Source organism: Ictalurus punctatus, chromosome 15 (genome assembly GCF_001660625.3).
Source record: "Ictalurus punctatus breed USDA103 chromosome 15, Coco_2.0, whole genome shotgun sequence".
In the NCBI taxonomy this organism is placed as follows: domain Eukaryota; kingdom Metazoa; phylum Chordata; class Actinopteri; order Siluriformes; family Ictaluridae; genus Ictalurus; species Ictalurus punctatus.
Genome location: NC_030430.2, coordinates 5,520,275 through 5,548,079, shown reverse-complemented (window position 1 = coordinate 5,548,079; position 27,805 = coordinate 5,520,275). Strand labels below are relative to the sequence as shown.

General features: G+C 40.8%; 3 protein-coding genes across 4 annotated transcripts; 1 reads left to right on the top strand and 2 right to left on the bottom strand.

Moving 5' to 3' along the window:
* Nucleotides 1-135: 135 nt before the first annotated feature.
* Nucleotides 136-9,720, bottom strand: si:ch73-290k24.5 (F-box only protein 41). Of its 2 annotated transcripts, XM_017486321.3 has the most exons (14): nt 9,515-9,720; nt 6,591-7,244; nt 5,054-5,285; nt 4,642-4,715; nt 4,392-4,525; nt 3,780-3,925; nt 3,591-3,674; nt 3,348-3,463; nt 3,059-3,211; nt 2,831-2,926; nt 2,343-2,461; nt 2,072-2,230; nt 1,848-1,963; nt 136-1,747 (listed from the first exon to the last, which is right to left on the bottom strand). In XM_017486321.3, the coding sequence occupies exons 2-14, from the start codon at nt 7,232-7,234 to the stop codon at nt 1,670-1,672; spliced, it is 2,151 nt and encodes a 716-aa protein (XP_017341810.1). In that variant the 5' UTR covers nt 7,235-7,244; nt 9,515-9,720; the 3' UTR covers nt 136-1,669. The 2 variants fall into 2 exon arrangements, with proteins under 2 accessions (XP_017341810.1, XP_017341808.1); XM_017486319.3 differs by lacking the exon at nt 9,515-9,720 and having other exon boundaries at nt 6,591-8,927.
* Nucleotides 9,721-10,518: 798 nt separating this feature from the next.
* Nucleotides 10,519-13,770, bottom strand: egr4 (early growth response 4). Its single transcript, XM_017486318.3, has 2 exons — nt 12,729-13,770; nt 10,519-12,431 (listed from the first exon to the last, which is right to left on the bottom strand). Exons 1-2 carry the CDS (start codon nt 12,808-12,810, stop codon nt 11,284-11,286), a joined length of 1,230 nt encoding a protein of 409 aa, XP_017341807.1. The 5' UTR covers nt 12,811-13,770; the 3' UTR covers nt 10,519-11,283.
* Nucleotides 13,771-18,952: 5,182 nt separating this feature from the next.
* Nucleotides 18,953-26,523, top strand: LOC108275468 (steroid 17-alpha-hydroxylase/17,20 lyase). Its single transcript, XM_017486313.3, has 8 exons — nt 18,953-19,480; nt 20,728-20,866; nt 22,790-23,019; nt 23,281-23,367; nt 24,072-24,254; nt 24,341-24,510; nt 25,420-25,523; nt 26,198-26,523. Exons 1-8 carry the CDS (start codon nt 19,142-19,144, stop codon nt 26,440-26,442), a joined length of 1,497 nt encoding a protein of 498 aa, XP_017341802.3. The 5' UTR covers nt 18,953-19,141; the 3' UTR covers nt 26,443-26,523.
* The last annotated feature ends 1,282 nt before the right edge of the window (nt 26,524-27,805 follow it).

Below are 27,805 nucleotides of genomic sequence, written 5' to 3'. Positions count from 1 at the left end.
AGCATAGGCAATCTTGACTCGCAGCTACTGATGGTTGTGGCGTCGCCAGGATTCGAACTTGCCGGCTGTTATACTGCGAGTTTGTTTATGTCATGGCCGACAAACTGGTCTTAAGGGAAAACGGACTCAGAACAATTCAGAAAACGGTTGACGTTTATTTCTTTGTCTCACGACAATATTCAGAAAACATGAGAAATCGTACGTTATTTGGCATCGTATACAATCTGAATGCAACCTGGACAACAACTGTGTCTTACATTGTTGTGCACTGTAATGCTGTATAGCACAACACCATTGAATTCTCAAATCTGATTGGTTAGGAGTTGCACTCGTTCTTTTACATTATTGTTTCTATAGTAACAACTAACAAAGGGACTGTATGGGGGAAGCTTCATAAAACTGATTTAAAAACATGTCTGATCATTGCTATGGTGAATATTTGATATGTTTGTGAGTATGTGTTTATTTAGCATTTATGGAAGGAGTCTCCAGTGTCAGTTTTTGTATAACATCCTGTAACTTTACGTTTAATAGTTGCTATAATATAAGGGAGAACAGGAGCTAAGTTCACCTGTAGACGCTCCACAACATTAAACGTGACTATAAATGGATAAAAATGATGACGTGTTGTTCTGCAATTAATAGAAAACTTGCAATTGTTGGAAAACTGCTGTGGTATGAGAGGAATAAAACACTTCAGGATGTACTGTTTATTATTATAAAATAACAAATCAACTTTGAGGTGGTAATGATATCTGAGCTTCATCGCACCGTCGTGTCGTTGATTATTTTCCTATAGCAGTATGCCACTGAGTGTTTTATTCTTTACATAAAGCACTTCAGATACAAACGTTTCACACTCATGTATAACAGGTACACCGTAGATCGTTATAACATCTGAATACGGATCACGCAACATATTCTTTTCCAGTTTCTTTTTCGATGAATTGTGCTCGTCAGAAGACATTAAAAATAAAATTATGTTCAGGAAAAGGATGAACTTTGCTCGATTTTTATTTGCTATTCTTTAAAGAATCAGTAATCGTTTGGAAGCACTCAAAATGTTTCATACCAAGGAGGCTGATTGTCAAATTGATTCAGAACATAACACCTTACAGCAAATAAAACAGATCTAGAACCACTAGGAGTGTAACTGAGTGTGGGGGGAAAGTGCAGTAAGTGTGTGTATGTGTGTGCGCGCATAGGTGTAGGTGTGTATATAAGTGTGGAAAATAAAGTGCAGCAAGTGTGTGTGTGTGTGTTTATGTTTTGTGTTTATGTGTGGGTGCATAGATGTTGGTTTGTGTTTGTGTGTTTGTATATGTGCAGAGGTGAAGCAGTGTATCAGTGTGGGAAGAATAAGGGCTAAAAATGTGCAGTGTGTGTGTGTGTGTGTGTGTGTGTGTGTGTGTGTGTGTGTGTGTGTTAGTGTGTGCGCGTACCGTATGTGTGCATAGGTGTAGGAGTGTAACGTGCAGGGAGGAAAGTGCAGTAATATTGAGTGTGTGTGTGTGTGTGTGTGTGTGTGTGTGTGTACAGGTGTAGGTGTGTATCTATGCATGGAGAATAAAGTCTAAAGATGTGCAGAAAGTTTGTGTGTGTGTGTGTGTGTGTGTGTGTGTGTGTGTGTGTGTGTGTGTGTGTGTGTGTGCGTGTGTGTTTGTATTCTTTAAGAGCCAGGTAGAATGTCACACTGGTCCACTCTGACCTGAAGGATGTCTGACAAGCCAGGTCTCTTCTTCAGAGCCTAAAGAGGAAGAGGAAAAGAATCAGTCAGAAAAAAAAAATCATCAATTAATCCACAATGCAAAACTTCCAGGGAAAAAAAAATGAAACATCTGTATGACCTTCAGGCTGCTGAGCATCTCATTAAAAATTCTCTTCGCTTCTTCACTCTCAGGGTCATCAAAGTAATCTGTAGAACTCATGAGAACAATGATACACTTCAGCCTCAAACACACACCTGGAAATAGAGTGGTGGGGAAAATCCAGCTGAGAAATATAGCCTGTGTGTCTGTGTGTGTGTGTGTGTGTGTGTGTGTGTGTGTGTGTGTGTGTGTACACTACTCACTATGAAAGTGCAGGATGGCTTTGGCAGTAACAGGTGTGTATCTGAAGATGAGTGTGTGTAATTGCTGTAGTCCTTCCCTGCACAGCTCTGCTGCCCCCTGCTGGCTCATCTCACTCATGTGGTCCAACTCCAACACACACACACTCGAGCAGTTCCTCACTGAGGACACAGGAGTGAGAGGGAATATGAGTAACGACGAAAGGGGAAAAAAGTGCCTTTAAATATTTATTTAGCTTCTGAGCATCCAAATGCAACCTTTCACATCACTCACCCAAAGAGGCTAATCCCTGAAGACCACAGCCAGCTCCACCCACTCCCACCTGATGCAGGTGAGGCCAACATCGGCCAATCGTCTGCAGGCAGCGGTTACTAAAGCGACTGGGCTGCTGGCTGAGAGAAGAAACATGGCAAAGTTTGTATCCATAGATTGTATCCATATCCATCTATACTTTAGTGAGTCTATGGCCATGCTGGTGATGATGATGATGATGATGATGATGATGATGACGAAGAACACTCACCATGGCAGTTGTAATTCTATGTTCAGGTTGGTTATGATGATGGTGATGATGATTATGATGATGATGATGATGATGATGATGATGAAGAACACACCATGGCTGTAGTGGTTCTGTGTTCAGGTTAGTGATGATGATGATGATGATGATGATGATGATGAACAACACTCACTATGGCAGTAGTTATTCTATGTTCATGTTGGTTATGATGATGATGATGATGATGATGATGAACACTCACCATGGCTGTAGTGGTGCGATGTTCAGGCTGGCGATGTCTCTGCATCCTGCCCCTAAAGCCCAGATCACCTCTTGACCCACGGGATCTGATGAGCTCCTAAAAACACGAATACAAATCTGATATTGTGTGTCTGATATGCAAGTATGTACTTGTGTATCCATGTATGTGTGTGTGTGTGTGTGTGTGTGTGTGTGTGTGTGTGTGTGTGTGTGTGTGTTTGATACTCACCTGTAAGTAAGTATTTGCAGAGCTCTGCAGTGGCAGCTTACAAGCCACAGTGTCCTGTCCGTCAAAATATTGGGGCAATGTGAGATGGTCAAAGAAACAAGACTCCGCCCTGCTGATCTAAGCACCGCCTCCAGCCCCTCCTCCAGACACCCTCTATAAAAAAACAAAAGGAGGATAAGGAGAAACAATATGTGTGTCTGTGCATGCTGTGGATGTTCATGTGCTTTGTGTGTGTGTGTGTGTGTGTGTTTGTGTGTGTGTGTGTCAGTACATGCACGTGTGTATATACCTTGTGCTTTTCAGATATTCGTCTTTACTCTCTTTCTTGGCACGAGAGCGAGGTTTTAGGTGACGTAGAATGAGCGTGTGTGTCTGAGTACACCACTGAGCCATAGTCACCATAAACTACACACACACACACACACACACACACGACATTATAACAATATACAGAAGGTAAAACACTGTGTCAACAGAACTTACATTTACTGTGTGTGTGTGTGTGTTTATATGGAGTGTGGTATTGTCATACCTTTGATGAAATACGATCATTTTCTAGTGTTACTCTGGTCCACACTGCAGGGTGACGGGCAACAATCCACCAGTCCTTACACACCTACAACACACACACACACACACCTTTCTTAAAAGACATAAAACACATCTCCTAACCACCAATGACTTTAGGATTCATATAAAAGTGTAAAGTTGCAACACACACCTCTGCAGCAATGAGGAGCGAGTGTGTGTCCAGGTAGGGAAAGACGCAGAAAAGCCACGCCCTCCTCTTCATTCGCTTTGAACACATTACTGATCGGTCAGGCCCGTTGCCATGACAGAGGGTGTGGCAGTGGAAGGCAGAGTTATCTGTGCACATCCAACAACACAGGTTTTCGTGTAATTTATGGAAGGAGTCTCCAGTGTCAGTGTTTTGTAACAGACATCACATGTTCCACTTAGTCACCAGAACAGGATTTTGGGGGTCAGTGTCTTGCCCAAGGACACTTCGGAACGTGGCGTTATGTGGGCCAGGAATCGAACCACCAACCCTACGATTAGTGGACTCTACCACCTGAGCCACAACCGCCCAAAATTATATTGTATCTTTAGCAGATTACGTGGTTTCATCGAATATCTAAACATCGTCTCATGAATTAGAATCATGATGGATCGTAACAGATTCAGTGGTATTGTCAAATATTGAATTGTTGCCTTATGAATCAACATCAAAACGTATCGTGGGAAGCTTGAATATTACACCCATAATAGTAAGTGTGTGTTTGTGTGTGTGTGTGTGTGTGCGTGTGTGCGTGTATGTGTGTATTAGTGTTACCTATCCTGTTGTATGTTCCGTAGTGCTGCTGTGACTCTGTGCTATAGACAGACCAGCTGTCTGAATCAGCCTCCATGTCTGAAGGGTTCCTCTGGTAACACTGTGCCTCACAAAGCACCTCACACACCCCCGACCTGCTCAGGGCATTCAAACACAACAATGTAATACACACACACACAACACACACACCCACACACACACACAAAATTTAGCCAGAAAGATGCATGGATGCCCTGCATGCAATTCTTACCTGTGAACCGAACTTCCTGTGTGATCACAGCGTGAATAGCAGTACCTGGAAATCCCTGATTCACTGTAGCTCCTCTAGAAGAGGGGACATTCATATAAAGGTACAGCATGTTATACTTTTGGCAATTATGACAAGTAAGACATAATCAAGATCAAAAGGAAGATCAAATGTGCACTCCACAAACTGAGCGTAGCTTTGGAATGATAGTAAACTTTCACGTGATGATATTCATGGCGCAGAACACAAACGTACCACTGTCTAAAAAAAAAATTCTGGATTGCTTTCCCAACCCAATGCTTGACAAAAAGTATCGTAGAGCTACCGGCGCTGTCCTTTAAGCCTGAAATCCTGCACTTTGGTCAACTCAATGCTTTTTTATTAACCTAAATAAGCCGCATGTGAGCCGTCCTACCCGGTGAAACGCTCCTCGGGCAGCTCTGTATGATCCGTCGGGTGACGTGAAGGATGTGTCGGTGTATGTGTGTGTGTGTGATGGTGTGTGCAGCTCCTGCAGCTCCTGCAGCTGTCGCTCTGCTCTCTCTGCTCTCTCCAACAGATTCTCGATGAAGCTCTGCAGGCGAATCTTAGCGTTCGCTTCCTTCAGAGCGGTCTCTTGGACAAACCTGTCCAAATCACAAACCTCTCTGATACACACACACACACACACACACACACACACACACATAGACACACTTATAAACTTAAATAGCAATTTCAGTGCCTAGTTCATGAAAGGTTTTTTTTCCTCATGTTATGTTAGAAAGTAATTTTTTTTTAAATACTCTCATCAGTGTACAAATTGCTCTGGTATGAGAGGATTAAAACACTGGGGATGTGCTATTGAAAATAATCCACTTCATGGTGGTAACAGCAACTATTTTCCAACTATCTTCAAATTCCTGCCTTCTCATATTCCTTACACATGACCGATTACTGGAACAGGTTCATCACATTCACACACTATCTACAACGACTATACGGCTCTCCATGTCGATCGATTATCAAGCCATTTCCATAAAAATAACAGAGACTGTGAACTTGGTGACCTATTTGCACGGACACACGTGCAGAGTGTGTCGAGTCATGCCACTCGGCGTCCTGCGGTTCTGCCCATCTGCCCTGTCAGACTGCATTTCTACAGGCACAGAGGCGGACGCCCACAAAAAGCAAGTAAAGCCCTGAGAAAAGTTGCCATGGCAACAAGATGTTAATTCCAGCACCGTGCAATTTTACAGGCTGCAGAGGGGGCGGTCTGTGCTGTTTCAGACATATGCTGAGAAAACAGCGAGGAACAATGAACCAGAAATAATCAGGAGTCTCTCACAGCCATCTCAATCTTAACACATTCAACACCAATACACCTCCTGCTTTACGCTTGCCGTCGTTCTTTATTTTCTCCCCTTTAGCAGTGGATGGTCTAGATGGTTTGGACACCTTCCTTTCCCTTATTGCTTACCAAGACCTTCAGAGCAATTCTGGTGATGCTATCACCCTTTATTAGCCAATGTTATTGTCAGGTGAAAAGTGGGTAATAGAGTAGTAAAGAGGCAGGTTGGTGGTTAAGGTTCTGTGATGGTCTTGGGGGAATTGTGGGTTTCATGCCGTGGACTGCCAGAGAGCCGCTATTAGGCCCTTGAGTAAGACCCATATCCCCAACCTGCTATCCACTATGGGACTGGGTTGAATTTTACCTCAGTTGTATTTATCCAAAATACGTCTATGTTCATTGTTAGAGCAATTGCAAACGCAATTGAAAATCTTCCACCATTCCTCTGGAAACACCCTTAATGAGTAAATTAAAGAAATATTCTAGCATGGTCAGAAATTTGTCATAAAATGATCCCAATTCACTCAATATCATCTTTCAAAAAGGTTGTAACATCTTCATATTAAGAGTTATGGTTATCATACTATGACATTTGATACCTTTCCATCTCTAATACACTTACTGTTGTTTGAGGTTGAGCTCCTCTTCCCGCTCCATCAGCTCCTGCCTCAGGCTAGCTAGCATCTCCACAGAAACCTCCACCTGGTGCTCCAGCTCGGCTACCTTCTCCTCGGTGTCCTGCTTTTCCTTCTCCATTCTCTCACTTTCCCTCCGAGCCCTGTGCATCTCCGCACTCCTCATCTTCACCTCGTCCTGCAAGGACCCCAGCCGCATGGACACATGGTCCTGAACCCCCAGGCTAAGCTGCTGGAACCCAGCCTCCATGGCTAACCTGGCCAGCCATGGTGTGCTCATCTGGGCTAGTGCTCGCTCAGGCCTGGAGAACGGAGAGTGTGAGGGAGAGGCAGAGGAGGACAGGAGAGAGGGAGTGCACTGGTGGACAAGCAGCTGAGCAAGAGGAGAGGTGGCTGATGGAGCCAGGCTCAGTGCATCCAGGAGCTCCAGATGTAAGGGCTGGCTGAGCTCAGTGTTCCTCAGGGAGGAAGAACTCTGGATCTGTGCAGGAAGAGCCATCAGGGCCCCTTCGGACTTCCGTCTTGGAGTCAGACAGATCATTTGGCATGCGTGGTTCCTCGGGACATCCCCAAAACCGCATAGCTCTCCACAGTCAGGGCAATGGTTTGGCTGCTCCGCAGCAGTCGACATCCTTGTATGCCTGCAAGGTGTATCACAATTGCAAAACACTGACAAGCTCTCACGTTTCACCCGAACAACCCTGTCCCATCTGTTAACCCTATGTATGCCTTGAGAATTGCCTATTAGGTAGAAAGGAGGCAGAGCAGATGTTTCAATTATGATACGCAGGCCACAGAGTGGTAAATTCCAGGCAGAAATCTCTGAACACATTTCAAGGCAGAATTCTTGGCAGCATGACACGGAGGAAGGCGCTATCCATCTAGCCACATCCTTCTACCCATGACAGAGCAAACGCTTTTGGCCACACTTGTAGGATGTTTGTATTATGTCACTAGAGGTTTCAACAGATGGAGCTCTTCGCCCAGATGTACACCGTCCAAGCACGTTACCTGTTCTACTGCTTCTGCAGATGTTGATCTGAGCTGATCAAAACCTCACTGAAACATCTAAGCCAGGACTTGGAATTTTTGCAGCATTAATTCCCTGCATGACCTCTCCTTGGCCATATTGTGTAACCCCCATGCATCTACTTTCAGTGGAGAAAGCGGTAAATAGGTCAGACGATGTCTTCTGTTAAGCACAGTATGGCAGCAGTGCTCCTTCTTCACCCCTAGATGCTGTCTAATCCTAATAAGAGTGGAGCTGAAATAATAAATGAGCATAAAACACACACACAACCTCCATCTCTTTGTGTTTGTGTGTGAATTATATATGGATTACAGTATGAGAGCGATGTCTAAGACCAACTCAATGCTAGGCCATCAAATAGCAGTAGTTACAAATCTGATTTAGAGTTCTACTATCTATTAACTAGTTAATCTTCGCTTAGTTACACCTAGGTTTATTTTGAAAGAGTCATTTTACTAGCCAAGTCTCCTAGTCTCCTTTCACTTTTACTCAAATAGGGTCAGTGTTGCAACTATATAACTATATAAACTCGATATAATATATCGATATATAATATAAGCCACTTTATTTCAAAAACACCCTTTTGTAGACATTAGTGACTGTCTGGCACTTGTCTTCCTTCTTCATGGAACATGTTTCGCTAAGCAAAATATCATGATGATGGAACAAAAAAATGCTAATTATTTGATGACGACATCCGGCGACTTTTGAGCTCTCTATCCTATTTTTGATGGTTCTTGCCTCTCTTTCCTACTCACGCTTGACTGATTTAGACACATGCACTTTTTACAAAACACCATCCATCTTGTACATACACCATCCATCTTATTTATTCATGTCTTGGTGGCATCCCCATGAGTCTCGTGTGTGTGCGTGTGTGTGTGTGTGTGTGTGTGTGTGTGTGTGTTTAAGAGAGAGAGAGAGAGAGAGAGAGAGAGAGAGAGAGAGAGAGATTTTCCAGTTATCTGTCAGAATGTGGGTGACACAGAAACTAAGCTGTAAATATTCATCCATCCATCCACTTTCCATACCAGTTTTCCAACACATGGTCGCTTGGGAGCCTGGAGACTATCAGGAAACTTGAGGCATAATGTGGGTGACACCCTGGAGGGGGACACAACTGCACACACATTCACACACTACAGACCGCTTAGAGGTGCCAATCAGCCTACAACACGTGTCTTTGGACTGGGGGAGGAAACCTGAGTATCTGGAGGAAACCACCAAAGCACATGGAGAACATGCAAACTCCATGCACACAGGGCGGAGGTGGGATTTGTAGCCCTGGAGGCAACCTACCATAGCCTTTGTAACTTTTTGACACATTTATTAGAGCAATTTATTAGCCAAAGTGTAGGATTTACAAATTCTACATTATAGATAAGCATTTGCCCTTTTTTTTTGGGGGGGGGGGGGGGGGGGGGGGGGGGTTGTGTGTGTGTGTGTTTTCTGATCAAAATAAATCATCAGTCTATTACAGCACGTTACTGCAATTGCATTTTCACATATCATTTGAATTCATTTACAATACATTGCTATTAAATATCACATATAAGGCTCCTGTTTGAATGGGCATGGCGCCTATTTGTTCATTGATCACACCGATCACATTTCTAATGTAACTGTAGCGATTAGTCAAATTTAACACACTGTATAGCCTACAGTATGATCATTTAGTCACGAGAATTGAGCAATAATCCTGGCACATCTGGAATTATTATATTAATGACGCCAGTACAGAGCAATGCGACCCAGTCTTCATCTGATCTTCTGCTTTACTTCATTAAAACACAAACACAGACTACTTCTGCAGAGAAGTGTGATGATGATTGCTTCAACAGCCAGCTTAAAATGGACAAAAAGATCCGGTGGGCTACTTACTCAGTTTCCCTGCGTGCCTCTCCCGCACATTGCGCCTCTCTCTCACGCACACACACACACGCACCCTAGCGCATCAGCTGAAGCAGTAATGGCTCCCAAAGCTTTTACACATCCTTCCGTTACCCATCTTTGTATCTGTATATATATTTCTTATTTAGTTCAAGAACAGGTGATGAGTGAGCCCCACGGATCGCTTAAAGAGCGCACGCGCTTATCTGTCAGGGCCGCTTCTGACGTTACGTGACGTCACGTCGGAAGGGAGCGCGCATGTGTGGAGTGAATGCGGAATGATTATGGACAGGGGATGTTACACCGAAAAATATAAAATTGTAACATATTGTAATATATTAGACATAGAAGATGATACTAAACAATGTGTTATCACTAATAATGGATTAGCCATAAGAGTCTGTTTTGGACATTGAAATCTGTTACTAGGAAGGGACAAAAAAAATACCGTGGTGCGACAGTGATCAGGATCATGCATGTTAGGCCTAATTATCACAAAGACACACACTGTCTATAGATGCTGCATCTCATTAAATTAGGAATGGAACAGATGTTTCTGGAAAAGGGCGGCGCGCGCGCACGCACACACACACACACACACACACACACACACACACACACACAGGCGCGCGCGCACACACACACACACACACCCCTTCAGTAGAATGAAAAGAAATTCGGATTCTAGTTGTTTAACAGCAGAGGGCGCTGTGGAAACATATAAGCGTTTGAAGTGTACTTCAAAACTATAAAACTAAAAAAAACCCTGTCCAGGGTGTACCCCGCCTTGTGCCCGATGATCCCTGGGATAGGCTCCAGGTCTCCCCGTGGCCCTGAAAAGGATAAGCGGTATATAAGATGGATGGATGGATGGAAAACTAAAAAAAAAGTGTGTGTGTGTGTGTGTGTGTGTGTGTGTGTGTGTGTGTGTGTGTGTGTGTGTGAATAAATCAAATATAACAAATGTAATCAATAAATAGTTAATTTTATTTCATTCATAAATTATTTGGAATATCCATTAGGCTTTAAACAGCGTGGCATTTCACAACATTTCATTTGTTTTTTTTTTTTTTGTTTTTTGTTTTTAAAGCAAATAGACAGAAAAAAAGATATCTGCACAACTAAGTGTGCTACTGAAATTCAACTACTATGTTGATGTCTTCGTCTGCATTTGGTTCGCAGGGAACCAGTCAAGCTCGCTCCAGTGTCAAAAAGTTGAATACAACAATCTGATAAAATCTATAAGAAGATATTCTTCTCTCGTGTGTGTTCTGTAGAAAAATAACCATCCAAAATATACAAATATAGGCTTCTTTAGTTTTCGGATTTATACACAATGAAGTATCAAAACACAACATGGAGACCATAGAAAGTTGGATCATGTGCATGCTGACATGGCCTAGCACTGCCAAACTTTAGGTATTAATAACATTTTGAATGAAACATGCATTTTCGTTAACAGCATAAAAGAAAAAAAACGACACTCGATGGAGAGTTCAAGTTATGTGCAGTCTTGATTATGACCTCGTAAAAGCGATAACAGCGCGGCGCCTGCGTGCCGGAAATCCACCGGATGTGATGCAACAATCGCGCCACTTTTCTCCTCAACCAGTCCCCAAAGTGTTGCGGGATTGCAACTTTCAGCTTCGCGCTACTTCCATCCATGCACCGGCTCGCGCAGGTGAACTGGGCTTTACTTTAACCAGAGGCTTTCTTTCAGAGCGGGTGAACACAAAGGGTTAGTTCTCAATAGCGCGCGCTCACACGAGGCCCGGTAAGGCGAAAGCGCGTGCTGCCAGGAGCTCGGCCTTCTGTTGCATCCTCTCCCTCTGCTTGAGGTGCACCCGCCAGTGCCTCTTTCTTTCGTCGCTCCGGGCGAAGCGGCGACCGCACACGTCGCACGAGAAGGGCTTCTCACCAGTGTGCGTGCGCATGTGTGTTGTCAGGTGGTCGCTGCGGCTGAAGCACCGCAAGCACACCCGGCACTGGAACGGCTTGTGGCCGGTGTGGATGCGCACATGGCGGTTCAGCTCGTCGGAGCGCGAGAAGCGACGATCGCAGTTTTCCACCGGGCAGGAAAAGGGTTTTTCACGCGGGGCGCCCTTCCTGGTGCCCGTTTTAGTCGATTGGCCTCGGCTTCTGGTGGTTGAAGAGTTAGAGAAGAGCAGAGAGTCCAGCACCGAGGAGCAGTTCAGATCAAACACCTGGCCGTTGGGGAAGGCTGCCCTGTAGAAAGCGTTTCCGGTAAGAGTGGATGGAGTGGTGGCGGAAGCTTGGTTTGATGTGGTGCTCAGGGGAGCGCTGTGTGAGCACTGCTCGACGCAAAATGGCTCCTGTTTTATCCAAGTGTCCAAAGCAGAAGTGTCCAGAGAGTCCGTCTCGGGGCAGAGTGGGGAAAGCAGGTCGATGATGTCGTCCAGGTCTGCGTCCTGATCTGAGAAACGGGTGTCTGACACACTCAACTCTTCAAAGAAGTCGCACCCTCGGTAGTCGTCCTCGCGCTCCTTTTTAACAGTCACCGGGAACAGCTGCTGCAGGCTCGCCATATCCTTGAAGTCGTCTGAGGGATCGTTGCAGAGGGGCTCAGGGGATCCCAGCGAGGGGGTGGAGCTGGCCGTGGAGCCCACCGAGCCCTGTCTGTAGAGCGCGCTGCCGCGGGAGCTCGCGCTCGCCACCGACTGCGAGAAGTCATCGCGGTGGCTGTCATATATGGGATTTGTGCAGATGCCCACGATCTCCGTGATCATGTTTAGGAGAGCGTCCGCGCTGCACGCTGCTGTCTCGGTGTGGAAGGTGCCGGTGTATGTCAGCGGGGAAGGAGGCAGCCCGTCAGCCGAGCTCTCACTCAGGTCTGCGAAGAAAGCAGGATCCGGCTGCTCAACTTTAGGCTTCAAAAGCCCCTCAAAGTCTGCGAGGGTGGGAGTGACGGAGGAAGGAAGGGAGGGAGAGAGAGAGAGAGAGAGGTGTCATTACATAAGCTTGCACCTACTGATACATAGACTATATGACTCACTGCTTTGGGTCTAATAAAAATCACTGCATCAATTAGATCAATAGATACAGACATGCATCGATTTACTTTTCTTTTTTTTCTTTCTTTTTCTTTTTTTTTAAACAAAACTCAAGAAATACCGTTGGCAAAATTGTAATTTGGATTAAATGTGCGTTCGTGCAAAGCTTGGTGGAATGCATGCCACAGACTTACCGGCATCACGCTCGGTCTGAGCGCCGTTTTCCGTCGCTGCGCAGAGAAAGTCCAGCGCGCTGAAGTCCACTGTACTGATCATAATGCTTCCTTTGGTGGTGAAATCCCGTCGCGAAAATCAAAAGTGCTGTGCAAATCCACAAGTCACGGATCAAATGATCAATTCCGCCAGCGTGTGCGTGAGAAGTAATCAATCTCAGGGTTTGGGGTTTTCGGGATTCCCTGTGCGTTCCCGTTAGGCGAAGATCGTTCGGTGGGTCTTCGGTTGCTCTTCGCCGTCGCTACGTTTACCGGAATCCCTCGTCCCTCTTTTATACCGGTCGTCTTAACCGGGACTCCGCCTCTCGCTCATCTACGTCGGCTCGAGGATTCCCCGCCGTGTACCGACTTCGGTCCGCTGCTGCCCAAATATGGGCAGAGGATGTGACGGGGTTTCCCCCTCCGAAAATGGGCAAGAGGGAATGTGACGCAGAGGCGATTGTCCTGAAGACCGATGCGGTAAAACAGTCTGAGCAGGAGACTGAGCTGTTTGTAAATGGATTGCTGTTAAACACTAATGCTAAATAACTAATGTTTATGGGAAATATCGTCTACAGAAGCAACCAAGCCGCTAATCTTCTCCTAATATCAATCCGCCATTAAGCGTGCTGCAACATCTCCATTGCTGAATGTGCGTCTAGAGTGATTTTATAAACCCAACATGACCAATAAACCCAATAAACCCTGCCAGGACTGTTTAATGTAATGGCGTACTGTTTTTTTTTTCTGTCTGCATAGATGTTTAATAGCTCGTGTTTGTGTTTTTTGCGTTACTGTGCGTGATTGCTTTTCCTTGCTTGTACATAAATAAAAACTGTATGCATTTCTTTCTTACAAAACAGTGTTAATGCAAAAGACAACAGGCTGCTCTGAGCTCCACAAGTTGCACTCGTTTGCAGTAGAGGCTTGGGGCTGTGTGCAGCTTTCAGCACCGCGGACAGCGACCACAACACTGCGGCTGCAGCATCCGACATCCGCGCTCTCATCTTTCATCCCTAACCACCCTGTCAGATTTAGGTCAAAACTGTCCTAAATTAAGGCTAAACCACATTCCTGCTTAAGAGCATAATGCTTGAAAAGCGTCTGTTTAGCAGGTGGTGAAATCTCTACTGCAGTCATGCGTATACCTGTGTGCATGAAATCAGATTAGTGGAGTATGGCGCCGTTTTAATGCGTGTTATGTAACGCACGATTTTACACCATGAGGAATCAAGCAGACATCGGTGTAACAGTATAACAGCCTTCTACACCACCCAGGTTCATGGCAGGCTGCATGAAATGCGTTATACAGCTGTTCCCCAGGGTACTTACTCCATATTCAACCACGCAGCCGTGTGAGCTTATAGTTTCAGACCTGACACACGGTCACATTGTCAGCGTTTCTTTAAAAGAATATGTAGATCTAGTCTTACAAAAAAAAAAGAGAGAAGAACCTCTGTCCATCCATGATATATCACAGTAATAATGCTGACAAACTGCTTTTGCTGTAATATCTGCAATGTAATAATAAATATCTCACTTTTGAGAACACGTGCAGGCAGAATGGCACTTTGCAGGATTATATGAGTTCACATGTCATTCATAACTCTGGAATACCTACATTATTAATCATCATCATCATCATCGTCATCATGTTTTATGCAGTGTAATTTTAAAGCTATCGGTGCATCCTAGACCCTGTCCTGGGTTGTGTGAACTGGGAATACACCCAAGATGGGGAGCCATTCCATCACAGAGCACCATGCACACACAAATTCGCACAGTTCTTCACACCTAGGGACGGTTTCTCAAAGTGAAGCCATCTACAAGTAGTCCATGTCTTTGGGGGGTAGTGAGGAAACCAAATAACACGGAGGAAAGCCATGCAGACACGTGGAGGGCGTGCAAAACTGCGCACAGGCAGTAACCTGAGCTCGGATTATGTAGCTTAAATGTTTTTCAGATATACTCTATAACCACTACAATTTTTGTTTCTGAGTGTGGATGCACTTATAATTTATTCTGTAGCTGTGAATCCTTCAGTTCGGGTGCCCTCAACGCTTTTGGGAAGAAAAAAAAAAAGTTATATTATATATTTATTTTTATACAAAATAAAGATATTTTGAATAAAATCTATTTACTGTAATATTAGGCTCATTAGGCAAACACGAGCCATTATATTATTAGTATTATTTATCATACTACAATATTATTATATTAACTATAGAAGCAAAATATGTTACATTGTGTTAAAATGTAGACTTTAACAATGTACTCGGTTAAGTTTAAATGTAGACATTATTAATAATATAAATATTTAGATAAATATAATTGCATTCAAGTCTTTACGGTTTGTAAGTGTGACATATTTATTATTATTATCATTATTATTATTATCGATAATAGAGGTTATCGATAGAAGTTGAATTATAAAATACTAAAATAAAAAAGTATATTATTATTAATTTTTTACAGGTGCATCTAAAAAAAATTATATTAGAATATCGTGGAAAAGTCCCCCACCCACCCCCCACCCACCCCCAATTTTAGTAAAAAAAAAAAAAAGTGGAACTTTCTTATATTCTAGATTCATTGTAGATAAAGTGAAATATTTCAAGGCTTTTTTTTATTTTAATTTTGTTGATTATGGCTTACAGCTCATGGAAATCAAAAATACAGTGTCTCAAAATATTAGAAAGAATTTATAATACAGAAATGTCGACCTGATTAAAAGTAATTAATTAATTAATTAATTAATTTATGCACTCTTCCTCCAGACTCTGGGACCTTGATTTCCAAATGAAATGCAACCTTTACTTTCATCTTCCCCATGATTGTGGTTGTGTACTGAACCAGACTGAGAGATTAAAGGATCAGGAAACCTTTGCAGGTGTTTTGAGTTAATTATCTGATTAGAGCTCTTCTCATGTCGACATTTCTGCATTATAAATTCTTTCTAATATTTTGAGACATTGGATTTTTGATTTCCATGAGCTGTAAGCCGTAATCATCAAGATTAAAACAACAACAACAACAAAAAAAGGCTTGAAATATTTCACATTATGTGCAATGAATATAGAATATATGAAAGTTCCACTTTTTGAATTAAATTACGGGAAAAAATGAACTTTTCCACGATATAGTAAATTTTTTTCAGATGCACCAGTGTGTATATACACGGTGGGTCTGAAACTAGGCCTGTTTAAAAATATAGATATCTGTTTCCGGATATGTAGACCATAAATGGTACTGTACCCTACAGAAATAGAGAAGTCCGTGTTTCCAGACGTTTTTGTTTAGGATATTTCCCTCGTGTGCGTCCCCGCGCGTGGGAGATCACCGGGCCACCCGCTCCCGTTTACACACAGCGCGAGCTGTCAGCACGAGGCGGCTTTTCCGCGCCTCCCTTCCCAAAATAGTCCCGCCCACAGAGCGCGCCTGCCTGCCTGCCTGTCTTCCTGCCAGCTCCCCCAGAGGCGGAAATGGCAGTTTGTGAAATGCACTCGCCTCTGCATTAGCCAGCTAGCGAGAATGGTTAGCAGACAGCAGACGTGTTGTCTTTCTCAGGGCAAAAAATAAATAAAATAGACACGTTGTGCATGTATTCGTCATTCTAAACAATGTAAGGAGGAACACGACTACAATTAGACATTGGTTGTTGTCTTTCAGTCGAATTAATATGCAAAATAGGTGACAAAACTGGTAAAGAAAAGGGCTCGTGTATTTATGCCATGCATACAACACTGAAACACAACCTACAGAATGTGACTTATATACTCTAAAATAAGCAGGTTTTGGATCAATTTTAGAAATCCAGCTCTGGATTCAATATGGACTAATCCAACATTGGGTTAGGATGTTGTCCTAGGTTGATTTTTAACCCAACTTGTTAATAATTAGGCTATGTAGAGATCCAAATTTAGGTACCATAATGTCAACTGGAAATATGTAAGATTTTAATCTAATCCTTAAAATTGTCTTCCAAAAAAACACTTAATTTGCCTTATTTATGTAAAAAAGTCAACTTTAGCCATATTTTCCCCTCAAATAATTAGCTATTGTACTTTCTTTTAGGAGGCTAACATGCAAACTACACTTACATAATGTGGATTTTATATATATATATATATATATATATATATATATATATATATATATATATATATATATATATATATATATAATTTTTTAAAACTTCAACTAAATTATAAATTAAACATGGACAAAAACTCATTGCTTAGAGCTGATTTGTTTCACTTCAGACTTTTTTCTGGTTGTCTCTTTGCAGCTCGACAGGTGCAGTGGAAAATTTCAGAAAATGAATCTTGATGCAACAACGTGCCCGTTCCCTTTCAGGTCCACATTCACGATCCAGCATGTAAAGTTACCCATTATCAATCCAACTTGAGTCACATGAACCTGACTACCCAACAAGCTCAACCCAGCAACTAAGTTGTAAAAAATAATAATAATAACCCACCATTTTAAAATACATCAGAAGATACTAATTCTAGCTGATAAACCACATAAAAGATTGTTGTGTTTAGGGAGATAAAGGACTGTTATGGCAGTGATGGCAAATCATGTGTGGGACACATGCATTCTAAAAAGTTTATTTATTTATATTTTTTTTTAAATACAACTTTTAAAGCTTAGATTAGGTTCTTATATAATAATATTTGTAGTTAATATAATTTTGGGCTGCTAAATAATAAAGCCTAATGTTACTTCTAGTCAAAAATTACCTCTGAAACATTATCTTGATTATTGGCTAGTACTGGTGTACAGGCCAGCGATGTAATCATTTTTACCCATAAGTTGGGTCAAAAACTTATTGGATTTCTAAATTGACCCAGATTGGGTTATTTGTCATATTCCGGCTATTGTTAGAGTATGTATGCAGCTTCTTTCATTTTATATCTGAAATTAGTCATTAATGGACAGGTTTTAGAGTTTAGACCAACAGAAAGCTGACCGTGGCTCAGTCTCATGCTGTTAGAAGAATGTGAGTCCACATAGTGATACTGTATGTCTGTCCTCCTCCATGTGAACATCTGAGACTCTCTGACACACTTGGTTATATTTAGAGCTGAAACATTCATCTTACAGATCGGTTTCTCTCTCTGTCCGCAGAGCGTGTGTGTGTGTGTGTGTGTGTGTGTGTGTGTGTATGTGTGTGTGTGTGTGTGTGTGTGAGTCCTTGGCTAAGAGATGTACATGGCCTTGACTAAAAAAGCAGGTCTGGCACAAATGCATTTATAGTCATAAGAACATGCGTCAAAAGTCCACACAGCTCACACACCAGAGACTGAAGAGCTTCTCATATGAAGCAGATGGAGGAACAGGTGACAGAAAAGGGAAAAAAAAAAGAGATTTCAAAAAGATGAAACGAATTAAGCAGAAATCTTTGATTAAATATAGACTATTCTATACCTTTCTCTTACCTTCCAATATGAGCACGTGTGTATATGAAGAGGAATAACATATGGACACATGTATATGCTAAAAAAAAAGACCTTTAACAGAACTTTTCTGAAGGCTGTGGAATAAGTTATAAAAAAAAAAAAATTGAAAGGAAGAACCCACTCTATGGATTTTATAACCCTTTATAATCATTTTTAATATGTATAAAGTCTTTGTGTACTCACATTGGTATGACTGATATACACCGCATACCTTTTTAGCTATAACGTGGATCAGATTCAGAATCAGATTGTGATTAAAAATTGATAGAGCAAATACATAAAATCAGATCGTGGATTAAGAATGAATAAATAATTAACCAATAATTATGTAATATGCATCAATATTTCTTATTTTTGTTTTGCAATAAAGATATTTTTCTAAAACTAATGAAGAAATAAATTTTTCCACAATAATGGCATTACAGAATGGAATTATGGATTATGCATAAAATAGCAATCAATTCCGCTGTCCCTTTTTAAAAAAAAAAAATATTAAGGAAAAAATATAGTTCTAAAGTGCAGAGATTGTCATTCAGTATAAAGGCATTACAATGTTTAAAACATAAATTTGCATTTTTTGTTGCTTTCTTTGTCTTTGACCCATTTACACAAGTATTTACACACACTGTATTTATGTGTGTATTGAAGAACATTTTTACACTGATTAGTTCATGGATTTTTCTAAATAGATAGAGATAGATGTAGATGATGACCACATCAGTAGGCTTATTATCAGTTCCATGACCCTCAGGGTCTCCATGACCGTTAACCCCTGACGAAGGCTTTGTTTATGTTCCGCCTCCTTCTGCACTGTAAATTCTCTGAGCTGAAGCCTTGGTTTCTCCATTCCCGCACGTCTATACACACATTCACCACACATTTCACAGTGACTTGATCAGCTGTACTTCCATCTACATACACAAATTCATCATGGATAGCACTCTAATCATCTCTCCTGAGACTCTAACACTCTACTGCATTGTTGCTGTATTGCTTCTGTTTGTGTTAAAATGCACTCTGGGACGGCGCCAGTCCTCCAGAGGTGCCAAAGCGCTGCCGTGTTTGCCGAGCGTGCCATTCCTAGGCAGCCTGCTGCACCTGCGCTCACCTCTTCCTCCACATCTGCTCTTTTCCAAGCTGGCCAGCAGATATGGGCCGCTCTTCAGCCTGTACATGGGGCCACACTACACGCTGGTGGTGAGTGAAGTGACGCTGGCTAGAGAGGTGCTGTTGCACAGGGGCAAAGACTTCGCTGGACGGCCCAAGATGGTGAGCACAAACTATTTCTGCTTGGATATCACCTATGGCTGGCTTTATCAGGGATGTCTTTGTGTTGGCACAATAGAATTTTGCAATAGTATACCATACACCAGAATGAACTTTTTTCATGGAAATTTCACAAGTTTCCTAAATAAAATAGAACAATGGTCGCTCTCAGATCCTAATAAGATACTAAAGAAGTTTTTCTTAAAGCTTGACGTTTTCTACACTTGTACCTCACCTTCTGCTGCTATGGATGGTTCCACAAAAATATGCTAAGGGTGTAACTTCCTGTAAAGTTTATGTCCAATGTCACTCTTGTTCCAGTTAATAATCTCACCTGTGTACTGTGAATTAGTACTCAGGAATAATAAGCTGCTGTAATCATAAACACTGTCCTGTGATCATCCCAGGACCTGCTTATACTGAACACACTTATAACTGCTTGTCTTTACTCAAAACCTGTACACTGTAATGATTTATAATCCCACTATTCCACTAGAAGACCATAGGTTCCTTTTTGAGCAGGTTTTTTTCTTGCCACAATCATATCTTGCTTGTTTATTAGGGATGTACATCTCGCTAGCTTTGTGACAATGTTTGTCGTTGAAAGCACTATACAAATAGTACACTTTGAAGTTGGAAACATCAAGTCTATAGATAAAAGACTCAGGGAAGTCTAGCAGCAGTTGTGAGACGAACATACAGTTGTACTCATTACAGCGATCACGATCTTTTTGTTTAATCACAAACATCTTATGCCATCTCATTTTATATCCATTTTATATTTGCTTCAGTGTAAGCACAAAATTTTTTAAAAATAAATAAATAAAAATAAGGTGTTCGCAAGTATACAAGCTTGAGAAAAGAATGCATTGTAGATGCACAGGTATCCTATAGTACAGAAAGCAATATGGAACATACTGTAGGTCATGAAGTATGTATTACTGAAAGTGTTACTTGAAAATACAATTTCTATTTGTTTTCAATTCAGTACAGCAGTCAACTTTAGGTAAATCAGATCTGTTGTTCAGATGACATAGACACTGACCAGTTGTGTGCCAGTCTGAATACGTTCAATGACTTGACTTTGCCTTCTTGCTTGAACACTTTTCCAATGTGAAATACAGCGATGAACTTTGTTCTGCATTTTTCACCACCATATAAACTCTGCCCTCCTAACTTCACAAATATAACATCACCAACACACACTGCTGGATCAGCTTGTGAAACCTTGTCCTCTCTCATGTGTCAAGGTTACCACAGACGTGTTGACTCGCGGAGGGAAAGACATTGCGTTTGCCGACTACAACACGCTGTGGAGGAGTCATCGCAGACTAGTGCAGTCCTCCTTCGCACTTTTTGGGGAGGGCTCCAGCAAACTCCAGACCATTGGTATAAACACACATCCAGAAAGTGAAGGATAAGTTCACATACATTATGCATTTCTCATCACTTGTAAAAAAAATAAAATAAAAAAAAAGTATTGATATTTTAATGATATATCCATTAATAGTATTATGTAAGGAATAAAACATGATGCGCCATACTGTTATAGGAGAATAATAAACGGCAACAGAACATCCTGACCTGTTTTATCCATTTATTGTTACATTTAATGTTGTGAAGTGTCCCCAAGACAAGTCATATTATGACTAGATAGATAGATAGATCTATCTATAGCAACTATAGCATGGAGACAGTAAGGCTTAACATACACCCTCTTGATAGTAAGGTGGTTGTGTGAAACAAACCTGAAACAGGTTTGAGGCTGGAAGACACCGATTTACCACTTAGCCCCTAGACTACATGTGGATACAAAACATAAGCCAAACATACATCCAAAACTGAAGTAAAGTAAAACAAATCAGATGAAACAAAACAAAATCAGATGAAACAAAACAAAATCAGATGAAACAAAACAAATCGGGTGAAACAAGACAACAACAACAACAAAAATGACCGTAAAACAAAACAAATCAGGTGAAGCAAATCAATAAATAAAATAAAACAGCACATAAAGCAAAACAATTGTTAAAGCAAAACAAATCAAATGAAGCAAAACAGCAGTGGCGTCAAATGTAGTATCTTCGGCTAGGGATTTGTCTTAGAGATGACTTAGCTCAACTCCCCACTCTAACCTTAACACAAAGATCAGAGTGTCAACCTACATTTACCAAGTCCCAACGTGGAAAAGGGAGAGGTACACTTACTAATGGGTCGAACAAAACACCAGACGCGAAGTGGTATGATTACTCACGGATACCTCGGCTCGATATACATATACATATCATTTAGCCACCGGCTAAATGGTGCGATCACTGAACACGATCTCTGGCGCCAACTCGCGACAATGCATGTGCCACCAGCACCGCTCTAAGACTATAAAAACAAAGTAGTTAAACTAATTATTCTTGAGATATTCACCTCATTACGCCGTGAGCAAAGCCTGAAAGTACCTGAAATGGGAATCGGAAATGCCAGGGGAGCGAGGAACTCGAAATCATCAAGACACCTATACACTTACAAAATAAGGGTACTTAAATAATCGGGTAGCTCCCATTCTATTGGTCTGCCGAAGCCATACCCCGAGCAGAGCCAATAGGATAGCCAAATCACTTACCCTGCCACACTGTGATTTGCAGTCAAACTGCTGTCAGAGTTGCTGTTATGTCGTCAACAACTTCTGACCAATCACAACTGAGTAATCAACAATGATTTAGTAAAGATTTACAGTAAAGCTTTGTATATCTGATTATTGGAAATTTTGAAGTGGGCTTTATGCTAAAAGATGTACATACTGAGCTAACAACTAGCCAGCTAAAGGTGTCCAGCTCAGACTCCATGCAACCAAGCAATAATAAGGTTACAAATTTCGGCGAATTTGGGGGACACATTATGAAAAGAGCTTAACAAACAGCTTAACTTTATAACATTAGCTAGCAAACCAAATAAGTAAGTATCTAGCTAGCAGACTAATATGAAGTAGTCTGTGTACTGCCCAAAGATAGTACAAGGTAAAAAGGTTTTGTTACATCCAATAAACAAACCTAATGTTAGCTAGCTTTAATTATAAAACTAACTAGCTACCTCAGTACCATTGGTAATAACATCATTAAAAAGTACATCGTGTTTAACCCTGTCTCTGGTGTGCACTTGTTTTCTTACTGTTCTTTAATTTAAAAAAAAATTATCCATCATGTCAAAAAAGTAATATATTTAAATTCGATAAAAGATTCAATAAAAGTTTTAAAAAACATATTTAACCATTAAGATACATATACATCAGTTTTATATGTCATGTTTTTGTGTTTGCAGTATTAGATGCTGCAGATAACCTTTGTTCGGACCTGCAGGCCTGCAGGGGGCAGTCTGTAGATATGGGTCCAATCATCATGCGAGCCGTCACCAATGTGGTATGCAGGCTGGTTTTCCGGTCGACCTATGAACCCCATGACCCCGAGCTCCAGCAGGTTATATACTATAACAACGGTATTGTCCAGACCATTGCACATGGAAGCCTGGTGGATATCTTTCCTTGGTTACAGGTTTGGAGCTAAAACTGTCATCACATTACACACCTACTGTATAGCACTTACTTTTAACTCACTGTAACTTTGGGAAATTTGTGATGTTGTTTTCAACAGATTTCTTCTGAATAAAAGTCAGGACTTTTTATATACTATTGGATTTTTATGTAATTGTTGTTTTTTGCTTGGACTTTTTTTTTTTTTGCCATTGACATCTTTTGTACATATTGTATCTATTGAAGTCATGTCAAAATTTACATTTTGTACATATTTCCACAGATTTTTCCCAATAAGGACTTGGCCAAGCTGAGAGAGTGTGTGTATATCAGAGACAAATTACTGACCACGAAACTGGAAGAGCACAAGGTAAAGCACAAATTGTCACCCACACAATTCAGCAACTTTTTTTTTAAAGAATATTATACATTTCCTCCTCCAATCCTGCTTCATTCAAGCAGCTGTACCTGATGAGTTTGCATGAGTCTTGAAAGCTATTTTCAGGGCAAGATTCTGAGGAAGTCTACAAAGTTTGGGGTGTGGTCATCCATTAAACAGTTGTTTCTCAGAAACTGCAAGTCAAATCGAGCTGAAATTTGGTGTACTGCATCATTACGGCAATCTGTAATTGGATTTCTAATGATTAATGGTGCAGTGCTTGACTTAACTGGGAAGTAGGAAGTGGAATTATGTCATTTCCAACCTCTTCAATGTGGGGAACAAATAGTTGCCTGCATGTTTGTGTTTTGTTAGCAACAATTTATCCAGCTTTACCTCCTCAAAGCATTACATTTTTTTTTTACAGGATTAGCATTGAAATACCATCAGGAAACAAGAACAGCATATTCAACAGAAAGTTCCTCTGTACTTTCTCTAGGTTTCTGTATGTAACCTGTCAAAAACTGGCCATTAGGAGTGCCATTTGCAAGGGATGCCTGGACCCCGCAGATCGCTGCTTGCTTGTGGCTATATTGTTTAAAGATTTTATTAGAAATTTGACTTTTTCTGGTATCCAAGCACAAACCATATTTAATTAGTATATGTCTTAAATTCAACTGTATTAATCCTGGCAGCTGACCCATACACCTGGGGAACCACGAGACCTCCTAGACGCTCTCCTGAGTGGGTCAGGTGGTGAGGGCGGTGTCACAGATGATCACATTTTGATGACAGCAGCTGAAGCGTTTGGAGCTGGAGTAGAGACGACATCCTCCACTTTACTCTGGACTATAGCTTTCTTACTACACTACCCAGAAGTATAAAACACACATGTACACAGTTTATAAGCACTATGTCTAAATATTTATTCTAAGGACACTGCATTCTTATTGCCCTGCTGAAGGTGCAAGAACGTCTTCACGCCGAGCTGGACGAGTGTGTGGGCAGGGACCGACACCCTTCCTTGAGTGACAGGACCAGTCTGCCATTTCTGGAGAGTGTGTTGTCTGAGGTTATGAGAATTCGCCCTGCCAGTCCTATCCTCATCCCCCATGTTGCTATGCAGGACACCAGGTAACCATGGCAATGCCGCATAGATCACTTGTGCCACCAGAAGAGGAAAAACTTCTGGTCACCATGGTGATGCACAGATACAGATAAGACAGGAACGCAAATCCAAATCAAAACTGCTAGCACTAAAAATAAAATAGCATACTGTTATGATCACAGCTAAAATGTACTTTTCCATCTTATGAATGGAAAAGATTCCATCTTATGTAGCAGATCCTGTAAAGCTTGGGATGTTTCTAGCAAATCACTGGGCACAGGCTTTTCCTGAAAAATACTAGGAATGATTTGGTTAGCAGGTTTGCCTCGCACCTCTGTGGTTGTGGGTTCGGATCGGGATCATGTGTGTAGCATGTGTGTAGTCTTGGGAATAGCCATTGAACCCACACTGCAAAGTGACATATCCAAAGTGATATCTAGTGACATATCCAAATACGAATATATTATTTTAGTTTACGTAGTTAAAACGTTTGCCTTGCACCTCTGGGGTCGGGGGTTCAAATGCCGCCTCCTGTGTGGGGTTTCCTCCCCCAGTCCAAAGACATGTGTTGTAGGCTGATTGGCATTTCCAAATTGTCTGGGGTGTGTGCAATTTTGCCTTGCGATGCCTTGCATTGGCACCCCGTCCAGGGTGTCCCTCGAGTTTCTTGTGATAGTTCTTGTGAGTTTCTTGTGGCTCCACCATGACCCTGTGTAGGATAAGCGGTATGGAAAATGGATGGATGGATGGTTAAAGACTTTCTATGATATTTTTTGCTAACAAATTGCTATTAAAATTCACTTACAATTTACTGCTAAATCAAAAGATATTTTTTTACAGAGTAGAAAAAATGCTATTTTGCTGTGATATTCTGTTCTGCCTGGCTAAACATCACATCTTCACGTCAACTCTGAGACAGCCATTTGTCTTTGCAGTTTAGGAGGACATGATGTTTCAAAAGGAACAAGAGTCTTGGTGAACATCTGGGCAATCCACCACGACCCAAAACACTGGGAAAAACCTGACCAATTCAGACCAGGTACACAAATTGAATTATTTAGCTAATGTGAAAGGCTATTCATCTTGTTTGAAGAATACATTACATTTTATTCAAAGTATCTTGATGCCCAAATTTCATCCGTACACAGTGTTAAGTATTAATACACCATTTCTAGCATTTTAGGAATGTGACTAACTCATCAGTTTACTCCATGAATGTTATTAAAATGATGACATATACTGTATTTGTAGCATTTTTATGTTTATTCCCTATTATGTCATGTTGCGAGTCCATGAAGGTGGACGCAAATGCAGAACTTCTTTTATTGCAGTGAACAAATACTCAGGGAAACAGACACAAGAGCAGGAAAAACAGAAAGCCTGGGACAAGCAGAAACTAAGCAATACTAAATAAACGAAGCTAGAAATAGTTAAACTATCAAAAAGACTATGCATAGTACAAACAACATTAAATTGAGAAAAAGAAACAAACACAAAACATAACACAAATTGAACATAATGCTCCAGCAACAAACGAAAGAAAACAAGGAACTTAAGTAAGGCAACTAATCGAGAAAAACAACAAACAGGTGATCATGGTAAAACAGGAAATCAGTGAGACAACAGAAGAAGGACAGTCAGGGTGCCCTCTAGTGGCCCAAGGTGGAATTGCCCCTGAGGGCCGTGACACCTTTTCTCCTTCCCCAATCTCAGACAGGTTCCTGGATGGCATGGGTAAGAGGATAACTCCACCCAGTTACCTTCCCTTTGGGGCGGGGCCCAGAGTATGTGTGGGTGAATCGTTGGCCCGGATTGAGCTTTTCCTGCTCCTCAGCCGTCTTCTGCAGAAGTTCCATTTCAGCGTCCCTTATGGCGCTTCCCTGCCTGACCTGCGTGGTCGCTTTGGAGTCGTGCTTCAACCGCAACGCTACACGGTCACAGTAAAACTGCGTCACTGAACATATCCAGCGATGATGTAACAATATCAACATTATTTCTAGGTGCAGCCTGTTCATTCAGTACGCTACAAGATGTTTTTTTTTTAAAAAAACCTAGGCTGACAACAATCCTTATAACAAGTCAGTATAATGAGCAGGTAAAGTTTGAAGGCCTTAATTATTATAATTTTTTGTTTGTTTGAAAAGTAGTCTATTATATAATGTTATTTTACTTCCAGCATTGTTCTGTAACGTAAATTATTTGTTGGAAAACTAATGTCTGAAAATCTTAAAAGTTGGTTTTATTTTAACATCTAAGACAAAATTTGTGGGGACACCGGGAAAAAATTGGTGGATGGAATTCTGGAGAAAACATATAGATGTCGGAACCTGTAAGAAATGGCAAAAGATTTGGAACAGAAATGTGTTTTTGGAAACTGGAAACGTTTACAATATTTACAGGTAATCCTGAATCCAGAGTATTGCCTATTGGAAAATGTATTTTCTGTGGCATGTTCGTTTTTTTCTTTTTTTTAATCAATTGTTCTTTAAAAAAAAAAAAAAAAAAACAGTTTGTTTAATTGTATAAAAAATTGTTATTAGATAATTAATTGTAATATAAACATATTATATATTCATTACACACATATATATGTGTGTGTATATATACATATATATATATATATATATATATATATATATATATATAAATATATACATATATACATATATACATATATATATATATATATATATATATATACATACATATATATATATATATATATATATATACATATATATACATATATATATATATATATATATACATATACATATATATATATATATATATACATATACATATATATATATACATATACATATATATATATATATATATATATATATATATATATATATATGTATGTATGTACGTATGTATATATTCTAAAATATACACCTTACAGTCTCTCCAGGATTTCGCGATCACAGAAATGAATGCAAAATCAAGCAAATGATATTGGGAGGAGCTTGCACATTTTCAAAATACCCAGAGAATTTTCCGCAGATTCGGGCCAAGACGCGGCACATGGCATCATCGCAACACGACGCATGTTCAAAGCCTTCTTCGATTCACGTGCATCAAACACGAGTACAGCTAAAAGGTCTCATTTACCAACAACATCACTGTGCAAAGCTATTTCATGCCAATTGCAATTTCGATATGCCAATTCAAGTAGTTTTCCACAAAGGAAAAAAAAAAAAAGCATAAAACAGTCCGTAAATTTTCATCACAAATTTGGAAAAAACGAATTTAAAAAAACATTGGGAAAAAATACAATAAAAACTCATCGAAATCCTGTATGGACTGCTTTTATAA

Excerpts from the sequence above, each read along its gene's own strand:
- si:ch73-290k24.5 (XM_017486319.3), bottom strand. The coding sequence starts at position 7,435 with ATGTGTTCAGAGATTTCTGCCTGGAATTTACCACTCTGTGGCCTGCGT. Across the intron at positions 4,526-4,641 it reads ACAGGAAGTTCGGTTCACAG|GTCGGGGGTGTGTGAGGTGC; the intron begins GTAAGAATTGCA and ends TGCCCTGAGCAG. Across the intron at positions 2,927-3,058 it reads CTGCAAATACTTACTTACAG|GAGCTCATCAGATCCCGTGG; the intron begins GTGAGTATCAAA and ends TCGTGTTTTTAG.
- egr4 (XM_017486318.3), bottom strand. The coding sequence starts at position 12,810 with ATGATCAGTACAGTGGACTTCAGCGCGCTGGACTTTCTCTGCGCAGCG. Across the intron at positions 12,432-12,728 it reads TCAGACCGAGCGTGATGCCG|ACTTTGAGGGGCTTTTGAAG; the intron begins GTAAGTCTGTGG and ends CCACCCTCGCAG.
- LOC108275468 (XM_017486313.3), top strand. The coding sequence starts at position 19,142 with ATGGATAGCACTCTAATCATCTCTCCTGAGACTCTAACACTCTACTGC. Across the intron at positions 19,481-20,727 it reads TCGCTGGACGGCCCAAGATG|GTTACCACAGACGTGTTGAC; the intron begins GTGAGCACAAAC and ends TCATGTGTCAAG. Across the intron at positions 23,020-23,280 it reads ATATCTTTCCTTGGTTACAG|ATTTTTCCCAATAAGGACTT; the intron begins GTTTGGAGCTAA and ends ATATTTCCACAG.